This window comes from Alligator sinensis, unplaced genomic scaffold (assembly GCF_000455745.1).
Source record: "Alligator sinensis unplaced genomic scaffold, ASM45574v1 scaffold260_1, whole genome shotgun sequence".
Classification (NCBI taxonomy): Eukaryota; Metazoa; Chordata; order Crocodylia; family Alligatoridae; genus Alligator; species Alligator sinensis.
In genome coordinates this window covers 240,161-258,853 of record NW_005842431.1, presented here as the reverse complement: position 1 = coordinate 258,853, position 18,693 = coordinate 240,161, and the positions used below count along the sequence as shown (strand labels likewise).

At 44.4% G+C, this 18,693-nt stretch overlaps 1 protein-coding gene across 1 annotated transcript in view; it reads right to left on the bottom strand.

The window, feature by feature from the left end:
* Nucleotides 1-6,882: 6,882 nt before the first annotated feature.
* Nucleotides 6,883-18,693, bottom strand: part of CTCF (CCCTC-binding factor) — a 32,073-nt gene continuing 20,262 nt past the window's right edge. Inside the window, exons 8-12 of the mRNA XM_006030233.3 lie at nt 16,538-16,698; nt 14,946-15,128; nt 14,460-14,598; nt 11,248-11,412; nt 6,883-8,451 (exon numbers count right to left, since the gene is read on the bottom strand). Coding sequence (XP_006030295.1) covers nt 8,270-8,451; nt 11,248-11,412; nt 14,460-14,598; nt 14,946-15,128; nt 16,538-16,698 — 830 coding nt within the window. The 3' untranslated portion in view covers nt 6,883-8,269. The remainder of the gene's footprint in view (nt 8,452-11,247; nt 11,413-14,459; nt 14,599-14,945; nt 15,129-16,537; nt 16,699-18,693) is intronic.

Below are 18,693 nucleotides of genomic sequence, written 5' to 3'. Positions count from 1 at the left end.
GTGCCCCCCTCTCCTTGCTGCCTGTACTAGTGGAAGCCTTATGCCTGCTTGTTGTGGCAGAGAGACTGCCTCTCAGTTGGGGGTGGGAAAAAACTTACAGCTCTCCCCCTACCCCCTCTTCTGCCCCTCCTTGAAGGACTGCCAGTTGCCTTTCCACCATGCTTCATGGTGTGTTTCAGTGTCTTGTCTTTGCCTTGGTGTGCTGGAAAATCTGTCTCTTCTTCTGTAAAGTTATCTATCCGATTTATGTAATATATGTAGATAAGGTAATTGTATGCATATGTATTTATGCAATGTATGTATGTATTTATGTAATAAGTAAAATAAAAATATATAAATGTATGCATGTGTTTTCCTATATAAATTCTATATTATAATATGTAATGTAATTATGCTGTGCTTCCCTGCACAGTGAATGGAATGCACACTGTGAGAGCAAGCACAGATTTGAAAAGAATCAAAATAGACTAAACAAAAAGGATTTTGTGGGAGGAACAAATCGAAAGGAATCAATCAATGAATATAATACTAAAATAAAAGGGTATAGAAAGAAAGCAAAAGGTATTGCTGAATCTCACTTGCTAGGCTAGCAAGTAGGAAATAAACGGTAGCCTTTGTTGTCTAACGCTGGTGAGCTTCTGGAAGACATCTCAGTAACTGACCCCGAGGTAGAAAGCAGCTGAGTTCAAACAATGCTGCTTTTTATACTGTTTTTCCATCCCTCCCCCAGAGCACTGGGATTGGAAGGGACCTCAGTGAAAGATCAGTCACTGGCCAGCTACACAATCAATATCAGAGCGGTCCTTCCCCCCTCTTCCCCCTTTTGCTTCCCTGCAGGCAAGCCCAGATTCAGCTTCAAAACTCTAAACATTTCAAAACGTTCGAAACGTTTTGGCTGCCCTCATTTAGTTTCAAAGCCCTTTGTTTCATTTTGATTTTGCTGTTTCGAGCTCAAAACGAGTCAAAACTGTCAAAACAAAACAGCTGGTGAAATTTTGCACAGCCCTGAGAGCAATGCTATCTCCTCCCCACTCCCCATTTTTCCTCACTCTATCATGACTGTACAGCCTATAGCCCTCACTGCCTACTTCCCAATCTGTTAACCCAACCAAGTCAAAGTCTTTGTTTGTGTGAGTTCCTCCTGCTTGTTCCCCATGCTCCTAGCATTAGTATAGAGACAGACACCTAAGCCGCCCGATGGGTGGTCTTGGTACCCCCTTGTCCTGATGTCTAACGGGCCCTTTGGTACTTACGTGGACTGTTCCAGTGCATGGCTCATAGTTCATTGATCCTAGGTTCACCCTGTCTTCAGCGTCCCCATCTCCGGACAAACCTAGTTTAAAACCTTGCGTAGGAGATCAGCCAACCTGTAAGAGAACAGATGCTTGCCAAATACTCGACAGAAAGGAATTCAAAAGGATCTTGATAAATTGGAGATCTGGGGCCTTTGTACACACCACAAAACTGGCTTTTAAAGTGGCTTAAATGCCCTTTTGCACCACTTCAATGGTACGGCTGTTTACACTGTTGGCGGTGTAATGTGCTTTAATGGTGCGGCTGTTTACATTGTCAGTGGCATATTGCGCATTAAATGACTGGGATGCAGCAAAATAAAACATGTCTGAGGTGTTTTAATTTGCTACCTTACAGCCACAAAGAGAAGCATTGGGCCCTGTGCAGTTCAGGGGCTGTGCAGGCAGCCCAACGGCAGCCTGGGCAGGCAGGCTCCACTGAAGGAAAAAAAAACAACAACAACAAAACGGTGAGCCTGGTCTTTTTTCCCCCCTGCTCCCTGCCTGCCTGAGCTGTTTGGGGGCCCGGTGCTTCGTCCTCCCCCGGCTCTGCTGCCAGAGAGGCAGGCAAGGATTGGACCTGACCCTTGTGTACACGCCATGGGGGTTTACTTCGCTCTAAATTTAAGTGGTGTATTTAAAAAACAAATCTCATCAGACTGATCTGATCTCCTTCTACAACCAGGTGACATATCACCTGGACAAGGAAGAAGAGATTGATGTCATAAAACTGGACTTCAAAAAAGTCATTGATCTGGTGTCCCACGATCTCCTCTTGGAAAAATTGGCCAACTGTGGTCTTGGCTACATCGCAGTCTGATGGCTCCGAGGCTGGACTCAGAGAGTGGTGGTCAACGGCGTTCCGTGACCAGTGGTATCCCCCAAGGCTCTGTCCTTGGGCCTGTTCCCTTCAACGTCTTTATCAACGACGTGTATACTGGTGTGGACTGGCCAAGTTTGCCAATGACACCAAACTTTGGGGTACAGCATCCACACCAGAGGATAGGTTGGTAATCCAGGCTGACTTGGATAGGCTAAAAAAGTGGGCAGATACAAACCTGATGACTTTCAACACTGATAAATGTAAGGTACTCCACCTTGGGGACAAAAACTTGCAGCATGCTTATAGGCTCAGCAGTGTTGCACTCGCAAGCACCAAGGCCAAAAGGGACTTGGGGGTCACGATTGACCACAAGAGTCACCAATGCGATGTTGCAGCTGGTAAAGCAAACCAAACTCTGGCTTGCATCCACAGATGCTTCTCAAGTAAATCTCAGGATGTCATCCTCCTGCTGTACTCAGCCTTGGTGAGACCGCAGCTGGAGTACCGCATCCAATTCTGGGCTCTACAATTCAAGAAGGATGTGGAGAAGCTTGAGAGAGTCCAGAGGAGAGCCATATGCATGATCAGAAGGCAGAATAGGCCTTCTGAAGAGAGGCTGAGAGCCATGGGACTCTTCAGCCTGGAAAAGTGCAGGCTCAGGGGCAATTTGGTGGCAGCCTATAAGTACATCAGGGGTGTGCATCAGGATCTGTCGAAACGTCTGTTCACCAGAGCACCCTAAAGGGATGACAAGGTCCAACGGTCACAAACTCCTCCAAGACCGTTCCAGGCTGGACATAAAGAAAAACTTCTTTACTGTCTGAGACCCCAAGGCCTGGAATAGACTCCCTCCAGAGGTGGTGCAGGCACATACTCTGGATTCCTTTAAGAAGCGTTTGGACACTTATCTTGCTGGGATCCTTTGACCCCCCTGACTTCCTGCCCCTGGGCCAGGGGTCTGGACTTGATGATCTTTTGAGGTCCCTTCCATCCATAATATCTATGAAATATGAAATCTAAGGAGAATTAAACGGAAGTAAACCCGTGGCATGTACAAGCAGCCCTGGCCACTAGACAATAAAATGAAATTCAACAAAAGACATATGTAAGGGGCTACACAAAAGACAGAACAAAATGCAAACAAAGAATGTGGAATACATGGCTAGGCACTGGCACTCCTGAGGAGGATCTAGCGTTAGAATGGATTGCAAACTTGTCAGTAATGCAGTACTGAATCAGAAAAAGCAAGTGCTATTTTAGGCAGCATTAAGGGAAATACTGTATGCAAGACAGAACACGTTAATGCCACTCAACACGGTACTGGTTGGGCCTCAGATGGCAAACATCTCATTCTGGGTACTACATTTTAAGGATGTAGGAAACTGGAGAAGATCTAAAGACAAGAAACAGAGATGGTAAAAGGATTGGAATGCAAGCTACAGGAGGAAATGTTTAAAGAACTACTTCTTGCAAGAAAAAGATTAAGAAAGGGCATGATAGCAGTTTTCAAATATTTGAAAGGCTACCATAAAGAAGAGTAAGAACAACTATTCCTCCTTGCCACAGGGCAAGACTGAGACAACTGGTTTAAATCAGGGTCTAGCAAGCCCTGGCACATGTGCCAGAGCATGACATGTACAGGCATTTTGTTTGGCGCACATGCCTTGGGGCAAATGGCAGGGGAACCATAAGGGGCACAATCCTTGTTTTGGCAGCGCAGCCCTGGCCCCTTCCCTACTGTCCGCCCAGAGGTATGCTTGCACCCACTGCCAGCAACAAGCTGGCCAGGACTCTGCAGACCCCAGTGGAGTTGCGTACAGCTTCCCTGCTGTCTCCTGTGAGCAGCCTGGGCTCCATGGTGGGCAGTAGGAGCTTGCCTTGAGCCTGGGCCAGCTGTGGCAGGCAGACAGGAGGCTGCAAGCAGCTGCACTGGGGTAGGCAGAGGCCTGGTCCAGCTTGCTAATGGTGGTGGGTGTACGCATGCCTTGGGGTGGATGGCATGGGATGAGATGGGATGGGGCTACGCTGCCACAAAGATCTGGGCTCCTTGCCGCTCCCCTGCCATCTGCCTGAGGCATGGGTGCACCTGATGCCAGCAACAAGCCAAGCTGGAGCTCCACACACCCCAGTACATCTACTTGCAGCCTCTTGGCTGCTTGCCAGAGCCAGTCTGGGTTCTAGGCAGGCCCATGCCACTGGCCATGAACTCCAGACTGCTCACAAGAGGCAGCAAGCAACTCCACTGCAGTCCGCGGAGCCCCAGCCCAGTTCCTTGCTGGCTGGTGGGGGCACAAACCTTCAGGTGGACGGTGGGGGAAGGGCCCTAGGCTGTGCTGCCACAACAAGGACTGGGCCCCTTGCAGCTCCCCCACCATCTGCCCCTGACACACCAACATGTTACACATAGAGGATGTGGGGGTTTTGACACTCTGCCCAGAAATATTCCCAACCCTGGTCTAAACAAAAGTAAAGCATATTTATATTACGGTTCAGGAAAAAAAAAAAAAAAAAAAACAACAAAAATCTTTGAACAATGAGACTAGGACATCAGCATAGAAGGGACATCACCCTGAAGGGAAAGGTTTGTACAAGTGTTTTACTGTATTTTAATTAACAAACAAAAAACCCTTGCACTTCCCCCTCCAAAAAAAAAACAAATAAAAAAAACAGCTGGGGAAAACTGGGGTGCGCATTATATGCGAGGAAAAGGGCTCTCCACAGGTCCAGAAGTTGGGATGGGGCATAGAGCAGTGGCAACATTGCCGTGGTTCTGGAAGTCACAGCAATTAATGTTGCCACACACACTTCTTTCCCATCAAACAAATTTCTGGATCTGTGGCAAGACTTCTTTTCCAAAAGCATGCTGGAATGAGATGGCAGGTGGGGCTGGTATGCAGTCAGCCCCAGCATACTGACCCAGCAGACTCCTAAACCTGTTATGTTTGGCTTGGCATGCTAGATGGAGCTCCAGTGCACTACGCAGATACAGCACCAGTGTGCTGGACAGGCCCTGCTGCTTGCCCCAGAGCAGACATGCCAGATGGGGCCCCAGCATGGGGCCCCCAGCCCTGATACAAATTTTTTAAATTTTCTTGGGGCATTCCAAAAATAGGATGTGTGTTGTATGTGAGAAAATATGGTAACATACCCTCTCTTATGCCATGGTTTGATCCAATGAAGATTACACAAGATGTAGTTTAAGAAAGATAGTTACTTTAAAGGAAGAATGGAGGCAGGAAACAGAGCCTACGTCGCATTGCACAAGCTTGTGTCACCAAAGCTCATCCCAAGGAAAACTAAGCTTCAAGTTTATAAAAACATTCAGGCCATGTATAATCTATGGCAATGAACCCTGGGTTCTCTCATAAACCAACAAGATGCTATTAGATCATTTTGAAAAGAAGATTATACAGAAAAATCTTTGGTACAGAGTATGATTCCATAACACTAGAATGGCACACAGGAACCAATAATGAGTTGCACTAACTATACAGGGACCCAACCCTGACACAAGAAATCAGCACAATGACTACAGTGGCTGGGCCACACTGAAGGAACAGAATCAATTAGAACATTAAAGAAAGTGCTCCTCAAGGTGCTGGAGGGGAGAAGGCCACCTGGACAACCAAGACAAAGATGGCTAGATGACGTGGTGTCAGACCTACATAAATTAAATGTGGATGATTGCAGGGTGAAGGCACACTACAGCTGGGAATGAATGAAAATTGCAGAAGCAGCCAAAGGCCTCTAATGCTAAATTAATATTATTATTTTTTCTCACTGGTCAGATTCCCAAAGTGAAGAACCACATGTGACAAGCCCATTTTAACTTGCTGGGTGAGCATGGCTAATACAGAGTATTGTAGCCATGGGCCCAGAGTGGGAGAATCACAGTTCTTCCCAAAGAATACAAGCACCATGTTGTCTGAGAGGGTGCATCCAGGAAGATCATGAAGGTGAAAGAGGGGCAAGATGGTCCTTAACCAAGACATTGCAGTCAGAGATGCATCTGTCCCATAAACAGGCCCATTTCCTGGTACATCTGTCCCCATAAACTAGCACCTTGACATAACCTGTGTTGGGCACCTAACTCCTATTTGAAATCTAGCATGAAACAATTCCCATTTATGATTTTGAAAAACCTGTTTCTATGTAGAAAGATTTCTGACCTCTATATGTAGCAATTACAATTATGCAAAGCCATTTGTGTAAAAGCTGTTGCACAAAATTGCTTAACCATGCAATCTGCTTGTACCTTCCAGACTGCTAGAGTCTGAACTCCCTAATCCTCTTTTTAGAAGTTCCCAGAGCTAACATTAAAACACAGAAAATGTAAACAGGGGAGAGCACAGGGTAGGAGGCAGATACAAATTTACTTTTTATTCCTTTTGGGAAACAGATTGGGCTTTAATTAAATAGTTTTTTAGCCACCAACTAAAGATCCCTAAATGCACTACCTGAGAAAATAGATTACAAGCCAAATCATCAGCGTCTGTATGAACAGATGCAACTGATACTGTCAGCACTGCTCTCTAACATGAGTAGTTTGTCAACTTTCTCTAGCGGTAACATTCCCAACAACATATTATACGTGATTAAAATAAGAATGCTTTCTTGTGCATGGTACCCGTGACAATTCCAGATTTGCAATTTGCTTAGGGCCCTTCCAGTTGCAGGAAAGATCTTTCCTAAGACAGCCACAGAACAGCTTGGGAGTTCAAAGAGAAATGGTTTCACAGTATAAAGAAAGCAGTCAGTGAGCATGCATGTTAATCCATTATTATTTATTAGCTGTACAGCAGTATATTCTCCTTCTCAGCTTTTCAAACCCCATTACATATTTTATAACAGTTTTTTTTTCTCATGTTGGCTTCCTAAAATAATGAAAAATATCACACAGTACAGCTAAGTACAAAAATGCATCAACCTAGAGTCTGATAGCTAAACTGATAGCTCTTTTAAAAGCGATACATAGAAGAAAAATTTGTTTGAAATCAGCAAGACTGAGGCTCTATAAAAAGCTTACATATTTTAAACATGTGACGGTTCATATACAGGCATCATTTGTATTTCACATTATTCCTTTTTTTCATTAGAGATCCAAAATTTTATAATTACTGACCTAGTAAAATTTCCTGGCCCAGGTTGAGGGCTGCAGTGACCCAAATACAAAAATCACCACTTCTGTCTTAACATTGGATTCATAAACACAAAATACAACTACAAAATAGAGCAAAGAAAATGTAGTCGTGAAGGTATAACTGAAAAGAAGGGAATTATACATGTTTCAAATGCCAGTTCCACGTGCTTTGTAACCTGGTTTCACGTCTGGGTTTCTGTTGTTCAGCAAGCAAATAGTCTGGGTACTTTTCTCCTCTACATGATTGGTTGTCAACAGGTTTTCCAACATTTACACTCCACCAATTTTCTTGTCACTTCATTTGGAAGTAATTAAAATACTGGGGTTTACGGAAACTGCATTTTTCATACCTCTTAATTAATGGAAAAAAGATTAAAATGTAAAAAAAAGTTATTTACAAGCTTGACCATTACAGAAATGCTTTGCAGAAAGCAAAGCATATTAAGGACAGAAACCAGCTGGAGCATGCCAAAACTACCGTGTGCAGCCGACTTGGAGAACCGGAGCTAGTCAGTGGGGAAAAGCAAAAACAAAAACATTTTAAAAGTCTAGAACCTTCCCAAGTCTGCATTTACAGTTAAAAACACTACTGGGAGAAGGAGGCTGGAGGACTCTGGGAACTGGATGGACAAGTCCGGAGTGGTTTACCACATTACTTTAGTCTGGGCTTTTGCTTTTCCACTTTTGTATTAAAACTTGTTGCATGTAAACACTGTCCTTGGACCATCATTACAATGCAGTTCAGATCAAAAACCGAGCATCTGAGGAAACCCTCGAGGACTCCAAAATATTTCCTAATGTTCCATGATCCTGTAGTAATGCTAACATAAAACAGCAAGTTCTAGTTAAATCACATTCTAACATCATTTTGAAGTTTTATTTCCCAGTATGTTTGGTAAAATGGTCTAAAATGATGCATTTCCCAAAGCCAAGAAAAGGTAAAAGGAAAAATAGATTTGAGCCGCTTAAACACAGCCCAGGCCAGTTCAGTCAGCACGCGCGGCCTTTCCTCCATCACCGGTCCATCATGCTGAGAATCATCTCGGGAGTGAGGTCTCCATTGGGAGCTTCCACTACAGCAGGCTGAGCTTCCTCCTCTTCTCCTACTGTTTCTGCATCAGGTTCTTTCTTTACTTCAACTATAATGTTTTCAATTGCACCAGTGTTCTGGTCTTCAACCTGAATGATTGCTGTAGCTAATAGGAAAGAGAAAGAGTTCAAAATAGAGCTCACCAATCCTATAGGCAGGCTGCATGCTAGAAATGTCTAATTTCAAAGTGTCTTATAACCTTCTTCACAAAACAATTTATTACAGAATCTGAAGCTGCATCTTTTTAGAAAATCCACCTTACTCCATAAAACAGGGCCCAAAATGTCTTTGCAGTGTTTTCATACCGTCTGAACTCACTGCAAGAAAGGACAAGGGCAAGAAGAACAATGCATCTGCTGGGATGCAAAACCAGAGGTTTCTGGCTGGAGGGTCTTGCCCTCTGCTCAGGGTCAGATATTTAGAGTCAGGAAGGAATTTTACCCCATGGTCAGATTGGTACAGACTCATGGAGTTGGGGGGTGCTGCTTTTCTCCATAGCAGGGGATTTTTCCTTAGATCTCTCAGGAGTATTTTAAACAACCTTCACAGCAGCAGGACATTGGTTGCTGTAGTCCCCTTGCTTTACATGTGGCAAGGTGGGGTGTTAAGTCCTGTGGGTGTGTCAGGATTGACTGTGTAGTTTTGCTAATAGGTTAGGTAACAAATTGGTATGGGATGATTTGAATAGGGATGATCCTGCCTGAGGCAAGGGGCTAGACTAGATGACCTGTGGAGGTCCAATTCCCTATTTCTCTATGATTTTATAATAAGTCTCAATCATGGACATATGCATTCATTCCATGCCTGCCTTTTGAAGGTGTGGGTGGGAAGCAATGGAGATATATGCCATCTGCAGTGTAGACTTGTTCAACTGCTTCCTGCAGCCAAAAATCTGACCTGTCTGCCAGTCTTCCAAACAATCATGACCGTGCTCTATCCTATTTCCTTGCAGCAGCCTCTACATGCATCTGCATTACCAGAGGCAGCATCCGAGACATGGCATACATTATTTAACCAAGACTGTAGTAACTGCTTGGATGTAAGTTAACTCAACACTGCCATCTCCTAACTGATGTGAATGCACTACTATAAACCTCTACTCATACAGCAGTGATGAACACAGTGTAAACATCTAGACACCGGAACTGGACACCTTGCCAGAGTCCACCTGGGGCCTCCAGTATACTGTAGGCCAGTAGGGTAGCAGTACTTCTTGAATAGGTGAGGAGGTTCACTTGGGTTTCTAACCATAACTTCTCTTTGGATGCCATATAATATTTTTACTGCTCTTTATTCTTAAAATGTTACGGTAAGGTCTCTGCGTGTTCATATGGTGATCAGCAGGACTGTGAGAAACAGCACCGTTTCATTTTGACTTGTGTTTTGCTGTTTAAAAGGGACAGTGTTTTGTTTTGTCATTTTGTTTAGTTTCGAAGCACTGTTCCATTTTGTCAAAACTGTTTCGCTCTTTGGATGCGTTTCGATGTTTCACCTATGGGCTATAATGGGGAATCATGAAAATGCCTATAACTTTGTCATTTCATGCCTGATTTCGATGAACACTGCCTGGATGGTAGCCCCTTCTGAGGGCATGCAGCCTGCCAATTTTCAAGGAGACAGGTGCAGGGGCTTCTGGGAAGCTGCATCTCAAACTGCTACAAGCAGATCTGGTGTCACTTGCTGGCAGCAGCAGCCTCCTGTTATCCCGCCTGCAGATATGAGGGCTCCCATGCCCGGGAGGGCTGTGCTGAACTCCTCCCCGGGGTGCGGGATGACAGAAGGCTGCCGCCTGGGATGAGCACTGGGCGCAGCCCACATCCAGTGCCAGGAAGACTGGTGCTGCCACTGGCCCCAGGCCTGGTGGCGGGAGGCAGGGGAGAGCCAGGGCCAGGGCTGCGCTCCAAGTGGCTCCGCCACGGACCCTCCCTCCACCTCCTGCTGTCAGGCTGAGCTCCATGGGGCTGGTGGAGCACATAATCTGAACCATTTTATGTTGCTTTATAACCTGAATTATTATAAGGCTTTTTTTTTTTTTTAAAGCTTTTAACGTGCATTTTCCCATGGCATCTGGAAGCAGTTTACACAGATTTAAAAGCTGGGCTGTCGAAATGGTGGCCCACAGGCAACATATAGCCTACAAGGGGGTAAAGTTGTACGCCCCTCTGCTCTCACCTGGTTGGTGCTCCCCTCACTGCTCCAGCTGTAACAGCAACTAGGGTATCTGGGCTCCCTCTCCTTCCTCTGGATGTTGCTTCCTGTCCCTGGTCCCACAACCAGGGAGCTGAGGGCAAATCTGGGCTGCAGGGGTGGATCAATACCCCCAGGGGGCACCAGTGGGAGGGAGGGTACCCAGTACAATGGTGGGAGAGATGCTTGCACAGGTATGCAGAGCAACAGGAGAGGGGGACATCATGCCCACACAGTGCAGCAGTGATGGGAAGCGAGGAGAGAAGTGCAAGTGTGCCTGGTGCAGCAGTGAGAGAGGGGATGGGGTGCCCAGACAGCAGCACAGAGTGGCAGGGGGTGGGGATGTCTGAACAGCCTGGTAACTCCTGGCTCACTTCATGTGGCCTGTGACATGTGTAGCCCCTGGAGACTTAGAAGTTAAACAGCCCTGATTTAAAGTATGTTAACTTACAAAGGAAAGGCAACTTTCCTCCTCTCCTTTCTTGGTACTGGTCCCAAACAGGTCAGCTTTATAGGTTTCTCAAGAAACTCACATATAAGACTTGCAGTGTGCCCTGAAGGTGGGCAAAGGTGTCTCATTAAAAGAGTAAGAGACAGCAAACACACAGTTAAAAGTTATCAGCTCCATTAGAGTGAGTGAAAACCCTTCATTAAGGAGACATCCAAGAAGCTTATTAACCTGGATGCCTAGTTTGGAGCTCAGGCAGCAACTTACGCTGGGGCTGCTTTGGTTGGTTGGCTTTGCCTGGTGGCCTTCCTCTTCGTTTCTTAGCAGGAGGCGGTGCAGGGGCCACTTGCTCCACTTCTGGTTCAGCCTCAATTTCTACTGCCGTCTCCTCCTCTTCTTCATTGTCATCCAGATCTGGCTCAGCATTTTCTTCTTTTAAAAATAGAAAATAAATGAAGTAAGTTTTCAGTTTATATAGAAGCAAAATATCAACAAAGTCTCCCTATGGAGAGAAAGAACAACACTCTTCTTCATTCTGAGACAGAATCACCTCCCTACAGTCATCCTTGGAGAGTAAATATTGATGGTAGAGAAGGCAAACAGAAGTACTAGGGGTGAGGAGTTTAAGGCAGGCATTCTCAATACTGGGATATTCTCATCTTGGAAGGCTGGAAACATCATCTAGCAAAGCAGGAAAAAGAAGGTCTGACCCCATGTCCAGTAGTGACAATTACTGCTGTCACCATGAAACATTTTTCCAACTGAAGGGAAGAGCAGGGCTTGATTCAAATGCAGAGATGGCTGTCAATGGGAATCTTCACTAGTTACCATGCTCCATTTGCAAATGGAGGGCTGGGAGAGACCTAGGGAAGTCTCCTCTAGACCCCCCTTCCTCCCCCGAGGCACTGTGGTTGAGAACTTTCTTATGCTTTGAGTCTAAAGCAGCAATTCCCAACCAGTGCGCTGCAGTCTTTTTCAGGGTATGCCACAGGGTGTAACCATCTATGCAATTCACAAGATAAACCCAGAGATTTCAAATAGGAATCCACAGTATCAAAAACATTCTGACCTGCTGTGGTCTGAGTTCTTTGCAACAAAAATGGGGCACACGAGGGCATACTGCAGGGGGCACCCAGTGTGACACACAAGCCTCCAGCCCCTCAGAAGCTGGGCAGCCCTCTGTTAAATTAACTATACTTCCAATAAAGTGTGTACTAGTGCATTACAGTTTTTGATAAATATCTGTATCTACACAAGTTGAAGAGCATATTATTCTGGGATTTTGCTCTTTAGGTAGCACAATAAATACTTAAGACCTCACTTAATTCAATAGTAAAATCTACCTTTGAAAAACTATCTTTCAAAAGCTTGATTTAAAAACTCTATTTCATTCAATTAAGAAAAAAATTGGGATATTTTGAGTACGTTAGTTATGGAAAAATTCAGAGTGCAGTGGTAAGTTTGATTATTAACAACAACTTCCAAAACCTGCTTTAGGTCCTGGAAAAGTTTATAAATTAAGTTAATGCCTTAAAACCCTGGCATACATTACACTTAAAACATGATTAACCAGTTAATCTCATCCTAAGCGTAACCTGACCACGTGTTCAGGCATAAATGACAACAAAACACGCAACTTGCCACATAATTATTACACCTTTTTGTGTAATAATGTTGTGCCTGGTTTCCATCATGGCTTGAAATGAACAAGAGGCAGAACAGACCACACCAGGGTCTCCAACTGGTCCCAGTAGTTCCCAACAGCAGACAATCTGCTAACTGTCAACTGAATCTGGGACTACAACAGGGCTTGAATGGATGCTGACAATCAGCTGATCACTGGCAGTATGGGACTGTACTAGGGCATGAGCCCCAGTGCAGTCCTTGCCAACTGCTGATCAGCTGATTGTTGGCAGCACTGGGGCAGCCCTGATGGTGCCAACATTCAGCTGATCATTGGCAGGACAGGGACTTGCCATCACAGCATTCTTGTGAGAAGGGTCCCTGAAAAGAGACATGCATGTGGGATTTGGAGGTGGTATGACAGCAAATCTGGTGGCATAGCCACTGGAGAAATGTTTCCAAGCCCTAATAGTCTGCGGTTATCCTGCTCTATGAATCTCAAAAGGTAGGACAGGCTATTTGAAAGAAGGGTCACGTGGGATTACCATAGCTCTCAACCACAACAAAAGCTTTGTATGTTGGATGACTTACAACGAGGGGAAGACTGGAAAACTGGAAGACTGCTTATGCTTGGAAAGCTCTGTCTTTTCCTAGGAAGCTCTGTAGGGTGGATTTGGCTGATGGAGGTATTACAATATATGCAGGAGGCATTGATGGAAGGTGCCTTTGGCTAGTGACATAGTGCAGGCACTGATTGCTGGGGCACTTGCAGCATCTCAGCCAGGTTACTGAGGGGGACAGAGGTAGGAAATGCACACCAGCTCTTCCATCTCCTGGGAGCAAGGCTATGTTGAAGCCCATTCTGCAAGTATTGCCAAGGCAAAAAGTCTCTAGTTTAAGACTCAGGGGCCGAGCCTTCTCTTCTCCCCTCAGTGAGAAAGTAGGTGAACAATTACTCAAATGGAGAACTGGTCATATTCAAGGAACTTGTGAAAATAAAATAGCGCTACACTGCTTGTATGGAACAAAGATTTAGTACATTTTCTAAGCAAACTTGTGCAAATTCTTAAGCAAAATTGAGTGGCTAGTATGGAAAGCAGGAGACAGGTTCTACCTGGTGAGTGACCTTCTGCAAGTCACAAACCTCACTCCACGCTTGTTTTGTTTCAATAATTCTATGCCTGGGCACCAGGACACACTGGTCTTCACTGAGACCTCCATGTACTACGCATAAAATGAAATTCTAAAAATGACTTAAGGCAATGAATATTTCCAAATCACTGTACCTCATCTCCAAGGGCCAAAAGCCCTCACATCATATACCACAAAGAGGGATTAAGAGCCACATTAGCTCAGAGGTCACTACAAGTTTGACTGTTAATTCACAACAATACAGAGCAATATCACTCCTTACTCATATACACAGTAAAGAATTACCCCTCCTGCTGACAGTCAGAAAAATCCATCTACTGTACAAGGAAATTAAAACTGTATCTACTACATCCACTCCCCTAAAATTAATAATAAAACTCTGTTCTCCAGAAAGAAGGCTCAACATACACCTTTGCCCCAACCACTATACCAACTGGCCATAGATGCCAGTATTCCATAATAGTGAGGGCCTACTAAGATCAGTGCAGAACATGTCATGTTAGAACTTCAGTCAGCAATATTAAAAGTTATTCACTTAATACCAAATTTTCAGGTGAAATGAAGCACATACACAGTAATTAAAATATAAACTTTCAGTGAAGACAGATCTTGATTAGTGAAGAATCAGTAGGAAGAATATGGTTAATTATAAGCCACACAAAATTCTTGGTACATTTAACCTGTTCAGTAAGCAGAGCTCTTACCACTGTCAGATGAATCTTCCTTCTTAGATCGCATCTTTCTTTTTCTTCCACGTTTACCCTTCTTATTCGGCTCCCCTCCATTCTCTCCTTCTGCACCATCTGGGCCAGAACAGTTATCAGAATGTCTAGCCATGGTGTTCTAGTGAGGGGAAAGAAGAGTACTAAAAATCAAAACCGGGTAAGCAGGCCTCTATTCAGAACCCAAGCAGTACTTCTCAAAACTCACTCCTCTTTATAAAGAAGATTTATCTAACATCCAGAAAACAAGCTGAACTCCTGGGTCTTATTTTGGCTTTTGTCCTAATGTCTCTTCAGTTTGCTTATAACATTACTGCTGTAAAGAATGCACTCAAGATGATTATGAGGGATGTCCAGGTCTCTCTCAAACATGGCCTTACCACTTACTGTTTTACAGAACCATCTCTCTCTCCCTATAGAGGTCAATAAAAAAAAACAAACAAAAAAAACCATGCTCTACTTGCTTACCCTGCGAGTGAATGTTTTACCACACTTCGAACAGACAAAGGCAGCAGGGACAAAGTTGGGGTCATGGTAACGTTTGAAGTGCATATCAAGGAGCTGTTTCTGACGGAAGGTTTTATCACAATGGCTACAGGCATAAGGCTTTTCTCCAGTATGGGTACGTTTGTGCATGATCATGTGCCGCTCCTGTTATTAAAGAACACACACATTCAGAAGAATAAACAAGATGCACAGCAACAATGATCTAAGCTGATGTTTATGAATGTAAAAAGTTCACAGTTTTTTTTTACTGAGGAATAGCACTAACATTTTAGTCTAGAAGCATTATCCCAATGCTGGCATCCTCTTTACATTCTATTTGTCCTGAACCAAGCATATTCTTTTTGTCTTCTAAAGAAGACAGCTTATAGTGCGCCTCTTTCTGGAGGTTACAACATATCAAGAGCCACTGAACCTTCTCTTAACCTTAAACAGATTACAATCATTGGCATTAAATGCGACTAGCTACCAAAGTTAGTAGCTCCCTGTAGCAGGGGCTGGGGAAGAGGCACCTGGTGGGGCTTGGACAAGCGGTGCTGTCCCGACCCACTGGGCACAAGCTCTGTAAAAGGAAAAAAAAAGAAAAAAAATTTACCCAGCCAGGTCCAGGGCACTATGTCACCCAGCAAGCTAAGGGAAACTGCTAGGAGGCTTAGCTCTCCACCAGCAGAGGTGGAGCAAGCTGTGCTGCCGCGGTGCTCTTGGGGAGCTCCGGGGAAGGGAACTTGCCTGACAGGAGCCGGCTTGCCACACACCTGGCCCAAGGAGCATGTGCCCCAAGGGCCTGTACTGATTGGCCCGAGAGAGAGAGAGAGAGAGAGAAAATTACGCTCTCAGGAAAGAGGGCGGAAAGGACACCAATGGCATCTAGCCTTGCAGGGTCCTGGATTTCCTTTGTGTTGTTAGGTAGCAATCCCGAGTTAGAGAAGTATAGCAAGGGGAAAAGCCTGATCCCCCTGTACATCTGAGTTTTGATTAATCCAGCCCAAGAGTCCACGCCTGAGACCCAGCAGCACTGGAATGTGAATCCTGGGACTGGCAAGCAGAGACTCCGTTTCTCCTGGACCCACTGATCCCAGAGAGAAGGAAGACTACTGCAAGCAGGGTACAGACATTTGAGGAGGAGCAACCTGCCTAGAGGGCATGGCCACGACCTCCCACAAAGGCCACAGCCAACCGGGTCGGAGAGGATCCAAGAACCAGTGACTTGTACTCGATACCAGCAGGAAGAGACGACTTGTCACCCGAGAGGAAAAGGGCAGGGTGTGGGGGTGGTACAGCCCTGCAGAAGACCGATCTCACCCGTACGATCATCACTCAAGATACCAGCTAAGCTCCTGAGAACTAACTTCACAAAGACATGGTAAGCGAGAGGGAGGAAGAATGAGGTAGTCCCCAAGATTTCAATGCGACAAGGAGCAACAGTTAAGCCCACTTGCTCATGCTCCCCATCTAACATCCCGATTTCTAGCTCATAGTTTGTTGTGCCATTCACTCTGTTCAAAGTTAACTGCTCATGCAGCCATTGTGATTTTTCAGGAGTCACCTAGGCTTACCTGTCTGCATGCATAATCACACTGGTCACACTTGAAACGTTTCTCATTCTTGTGAGACTTTTGATGCTGGATGAGAGCATATCGCTCATGGAACACAGCGTCACAGTAGCGACATTTCTTGCCCTGCTCAATGTAGGAATGCTGCTTTCGCAAATGGACACCTAGTATCACAAGAAAAAGTTTTTAACCTATTATTTTCCATACTTGAAAAAGACTGGTAGAGACAATTCCTTAACTATTTTCTCAGGAGAGCATGGTTTCTTCATATCATTTGGTTTGAAGCCAAAAGTCTCTACTTTATTGCTTTGGAGTTATTTGGAAAAGTATCATGCTCCATGATTAAAGACATCCTTCTACAGTCTCTCTTCCTACTCATGAAAAAGATCTATTTCCATTCTAGAGCAAAGTCTAATTTGTTGGGAAAGCCCAAGGTACTAACATCTGACTAAATATATTTTAATTAAGTCACAAAAACTATTTAATAAGACAACAAGGAGTTAAATTCCAAAGCAGAGGGAGTCTGTGTATATAAAGTGAACAAGACAAGACTGCTAGAGCTTCAGGCCAGATTTTGGCTTTGGTGGATCCTTTGTTTTAACTTTTAGCTTTGACCCTTTCATTCTCTTTGCCAGTAAAATGAAACATAGAAAAAAGAACTACACATAAAAAGATGTTTTAAAGAAGAAAATAATATAAACTGTAAAGTGAACTAGATAGATTATTTGGGTATTATTGTTGCTATAGACCAGGGGTTTTCAACCTTTTTTAATAAGTGTACCCCTGAGGAGGGGGGGGGGGGGGGGGGGAGGGGAGGTGGGGAACAGCCAGACAGAGAGAGGGGGCATGGCGAGCATCTGTGCAGTCTTGCTCTTGCCCTGCCCCGGCCCTGCTCCTGTGAGGCAGCAGCACAGGGTGGCAGCGTTCTGTCCCCACTTACCCCCATGTGCCCCCCCCCCACCGGGACCTTTCAAAGTACCCCCAGGGGTATGCGTACTCCTGCTTGACAACCCCTGCTATAGACCAAGACTTCATGATTATTGTCAGAACCACATATCACAGGGCACAATGAATGTTAACTGCCTTCAGTTATCGAACTTCTTCTAAAAAAGATTACCAATATGAACAAAGGGATGTGGAGAAGACAGTTCATGGCTCCAAATTAGTTCCTGGGGTGGCATATTTTTCCTTTTAGATTTATTGAGCCAGATTATTTTTCTCAGTTAGGTAGAAATAAACTATTTTTTTTTATGACTAAGTGACCAAGGAGTAGCTAATGCTACACTTGTAGGCATGAATTGGGAACAACTCATTAACAGTCCCATTTGAAATGTCCTTCTAGTTTGACAAAGTATTCCAAGCATGGCTTCTCAACTATTATGCAGCTATCTGATATCTAGGTGGGTCCACAATGATACCCTAAAAAAACAAAAAACAAATCACACCTACTGCTTTCTCCTTATACAGAAGGCCAGGTAGGCTAACAAAGGAATCAGACTGTCAAGAATGAATTATTTTAAAATACCAGCCACTGTCTTGGAAGGAGTTAAGGGGCCCATACTACTTAATAGTCTCAACATGAACTTTCAGTAAAATGTTTTGACAAGAAGAGTGAATGTAATCTTCGTGTGTATAAAGATGACTATCAAGTACAAGGAGACATTATCTTGCCTCTGTACACAACACTGCAAGACCACTGGTGTCCAGACTTCAAAAACTAATATGTAAATACTGGTGTGTTCAAAGGAGTCACAAAAATGATCCATAGGCTGAAAAAAAAGCCTTATAGTATGAGGCTAAAGGAGCTCAACATAATAGAGTTTATGGAAGAGAAGACAGAGGTACTGCAGTCACTGTATAAAACAACAGATAGAATAAAAACAAATAGACACCCCTCCCCCCCAACCTGATCCTGGAAATCTTTCCAAATTTGTTGACAAAGGTATAAAAATATCCTATGACTGCAAAATGAGACTCAAGGGGTAGATTTACAGATGTAAAAAACCCCAAACCAAACCAAACTAGAACAAAACAGCGCTTTAATGGAAGAGGAAGCATATTAGTTTGACCCAGCTTCCCAGCTTCGGTATAGGTCAGGCACTTTTATCTAACAGCTGATTCAATTAGCTATTGGATAAAAGCACCAAAAAATAGAGCTG